At 44.8% G+C, this 3,826-nt stretch overlaps 2 protein-coding genes across 2 annotated transcripts; one reads left to right on the forward strand and one right to left on the reverse strand.

Annotated features, from left to right (window-relative positions):
• Positions 1–495: 495 nt before the first annotated feature.
• On the forward strand, positions 496–1,753 carry SARC_13254 (hypothetical protein). Its single transcript, XM_014292617.1, has 2 exons — positions 496–691; positions 1,596–1,753. Exons 1-2 carry the CDS (start codon positions 525–527, stop codon positions 1,699–1,701), a joined length of 273 nt encoding a protein of 90 aa, XP_014148092.1. The 5' UTR covers positions 496–524; the 3' UTR covers positions 1,702–1,753.
• Positions 1,754–2,115: 362 nt separating this feature from the next.
• On the reverse strand, positions 2,116–3,144 carry SARC_13255 (hypothetical protein; the record flags this gene model as incomplete). Its single annotated transcript, XM_014292618.1, has 1 exon — positions 2,116–3,144. A coding segment is annotated over one exon (450 nt), but the record flags the coding sequence as incomplete, so codon positions are not given.
• Between the last annotated feature and the right edge of the window lie 682 nt (positions 3,145–3,826).

Here is a 3,826-nt window from a genome sequence, read left to right on the forward strand (position 1 = left end):
TATTGAATGTGTGTTTGTGTTTGCGTTTTACATATGTATATTAACAGCTATAGTCCCTGTTTGAACGAGTAACGTACCTGTGAACTCGACAGCTGTTGAACTCGGGTTACGGTAATATATGATGTGGAACCTGTATCTCCTTAACGCATGCATACGAATCTGACACTCTCTAGCAAAGTACTCATATTTCATCTAATCGCTCTCATAGCGGCCCATCGTACATGCGTGTCCTGTGAAATCGCATACATTACACTGTACGTTCTCACAACAGTCTACCGAATGCGGTAACTACTACAAACTGCCCCTCATATATGGCTGATAAAATGTCCCCCACGTATATATACTGGAGCATGCTTCCAAAGCATACCTCTACCATGTTTATGCTCCCTTATAGCACCATCCTGCACGCATGTACAATATAATCTCATACAGTGCACTGTACATCTCCCAACAGTTTACCGGATGTGGTGATCGCCTACAGGCTGCACCTCGAGTGTGGCCGGTACATCAACCTCACGGACTGGATGGAGGCCTTTGCGTGCGTCATAGAGCCCGATCTGGATATGATAGTAGACGAAGGAGATGATATACCGCTCAATCCTAAGACACCCAAGAAGAGGAAGCGGAGTCTGGCCCAAGTCAAAGCGGCGGCTATGGAAAAGAGGCAGATGGAGCTGCGTCGTGCCTTGCAGTATGTAGTGCATCGTTTGGCTTGCAATGCTTTTGATATTGATTTTGAATCTTGCCTCGCATGTCAATGTATTTGATATCCTTCAGTTTGACGGTTTTGATGTTTCGTGTTCTGAATATAGTTGGTAGGTACGTAATGTGGTTCTTGTATTGTGCGTGCACTGCATGGAGTACACGTGTTTTGAACGAATGCGGGTTGTGTGTAGCCTATGTCTCGACAGGTACTATGGAAGCCTTGGGCTTGGGATAGTACCGATGTTATTATAGATGGATACATTTTGTTCGTGCCGATTGACAAATCGTTTGGGCCGCCTTTATCCTATATACGAGCAAGGAGGATCAAACTACATATGTATCCAATACGTGCTTGCTTGCTGTTCTCTTCCACACAACCTAAACGTAGATATCAAAATCTAAATACACACACTCCCATTACGTTATTCCCGGTGTGGTATGCAGTCTATGGAGTTAATTAGACCCACCGCCCTGGTATGATTGCTATCGGTAATCTTCCTCGTAATCCAGTCGTTGTTGATAGAACAATAATCCACACACTCATCATAGGAGATATAGCTATTCCTGTATCAGGGCCAAATCACCTCCGCTGTGCGTGACATGTAGTTCCTGGTTTATCAACCCAATCCGCCTAACCCCATCTGCAAGGCGTGTCTGGTTACTGTTGTCCTTTCCGTAGCCTATACCTGTAGCTCTTCACCATCATAACAATTATATATATCTACTTTCTGTACTGAGGTTAGGTTCACCTTCTCTGTGTGTGCATGCATGCAGTTCGTACGGTTTATGCTATCATCCTACAAGGCGTGTTTGCTTTCTGTTGCCTTTCTCGTAGCCTATTCCTTTCATAAGTCACCATCATAATTAACATATATTCATTTGCATGTTAGGGCCAGATTCACCGCCGCTGTGCGTGACATGCAGTTCTTGGGGTTTATCAGATCCACCAAACGGAAAGTCGATCATGTGGAACGACTGACCTGGGGCCACGCATGAATGTGGGTCACATTCATTAATAAATAAACAATTCAATAAAGCTGTATGTCACTATAAAGGGTTGTAATCCACGGATTGGCAATTGAGATAAATTGTAATCCACTATTTAAAAATTGAGATGAAACGAAATGATTCAAGTTTCGAGACTACCGTAGAATACACAACGAGGGGCATAGGTGGCGCGAACGGGAGGTAGACGGATACCATACCACGGCGTGCACTTGTTGTCACGCGTTTAAACGATAAGTCCAGATGGGAGGACCTACAGGCAAGCTTGAACACGACTTCAACTATCATCAGTTAATTGAGGGTACTCCTCCGGCAGGCAGGTATGATGCATTTGTGAAGTGCCCTCATACACGCTTAAAGCAATGAATGCATGAATGAATCATAAACTCTTAGATACACGATTTGGCCACAGTGAGTAGAAGTTAGGCTGAGAGGGGGTGTTTTTTCAGCACAGAATCAACCCAGGATTGGTAGTGTGCGATGGCGGGGACTGGATGGTTATACGGAAGTGAAAAAAAAAGATGGAAAAATACAACCTTGTCTCAACAATACGGAAACAAAGAAGCGATGTGTTTATCCTCTAGCCTCTTGATTGAATAGAGCGGTCCATCATACAATGTACAACCCCTGAGTGCTCAAGATGGGGAATATGGTGATACTATGCAATATTTCCGCAATGATATTCATGGCAAGTGCATTACACTGTCCCTTGTTCCTACTTCATAGTTATATAGGTGGCGATGTGTATCTGAACCTACAATCAGTTATCTGCATCGTTCGGTCAACAATTAAAACCAGCTAAGTGTACGACAACCGTATGGCAAGTACGCCCGAATGCCCCATCGACTATAGGCAACACTCATCAATGAGATTCTTCACCACTCGAAGGTCCAGCTTGACACGAATGCCGGTCACAGCCGACACAAGTTCACGTGATGTATTTGCACGATACTAAGTACGGGCCTCGACACACAGTCCACTAGGCTACGATACTTTCTTTTGGGAACGGACAACAGGTTTGACTCCCTGTGTGACTGAGAGTGTGTCGAACCCACATATCACCACAGCCGCGGATAAGCCGTAGAACAGCGCCATGCTCAGATTATACGCCACCACAATCAGGTACACGCGAACCGCGACATACTCAGGTCCCGTATATAACCCAGCCACATACATAGCACCTTGAATGATCCCTGGATTGCAGACGACAAACCATCTGGGCCAGTGCGTGTACCCAAACAGTGTCAGGACAGCCACCGTCAGGAGTGCGGCCGGCATCATGTAGCGTATGGTAATCTGGGCAACCATCTCAAAGTACGGCTTGAGCATAAACATAAACATTATACCGTCGCTGCTTGCATTCAGAGCGGGTTGGGCTCCACTCATTAGCGAATCGGGGAATTGGCCTATGGCCAAACCAATGACTGTTTTGAATAGGGATTCGGGGAGGAGAGGTAGGTTCAGCAGACATTCATGTATAGATCTATTGCTAGGCTAGAGGAGTTTCATATTACAGTAGGGAAAAGAAAGCGTACAATTAGAAGGCATAGAGGTAAATTAGATATGATCAGGCCATTGAGTATTGGATACGGGTTGGTGGAGAAAATAAGGAAGAAACCCGTCGTTTTAAATTGTGACATTTAAGTTAACAAGACCACAACAATGCTATTTGAATTCATGAATCAACGGCTATCGCGTACGTGAGCTGGTTATCTACATTTACCCTGGCGTAAATTATGACTTTCCACAAGGTGATAAGGGAACATTCATTTAATTGCCAGAGATAGGTCGGTACAATAGGCAGACCTCGTGTGGCTTTGATAATGCTCACCACGCTATATAGTATCCGGTGTTTCCACGGCAGTTTATAGTTTCCTTCAGCTAGGCAAATTGTCGTTCAACTTGCCTAGCTATAGTTATCACAAAACTGGACCCATTGGGTGCCAACCCCCTCGGTATCGGTGTGACGCTCTCAGTCGCTCCATTGTATAATGCGGCGTCCTTGTCACCATTGGCTATCTTCCTACAGCACAGTTCCTTCTCATACAAAAAAAATACCGCTCACAATTTCTCAAATCCTTTTCTGAACAGAGGAATCGATCCCATAAATCCAGCT

The sequence above is a fragment of the Sphaeroforma arctica genome (genome assembly GCF_001186125.1).
Source record: "Sphaeroforma arctica JP610 unplaced genomic scaffold supercont1.3070, whole genome shotgun sequence".
Taxonomy (NCBI): domain Eukaryota; class Ichthyosporea; order Ichthyophonida; genus Sphaeroforma; species Sphaeroforma arctica.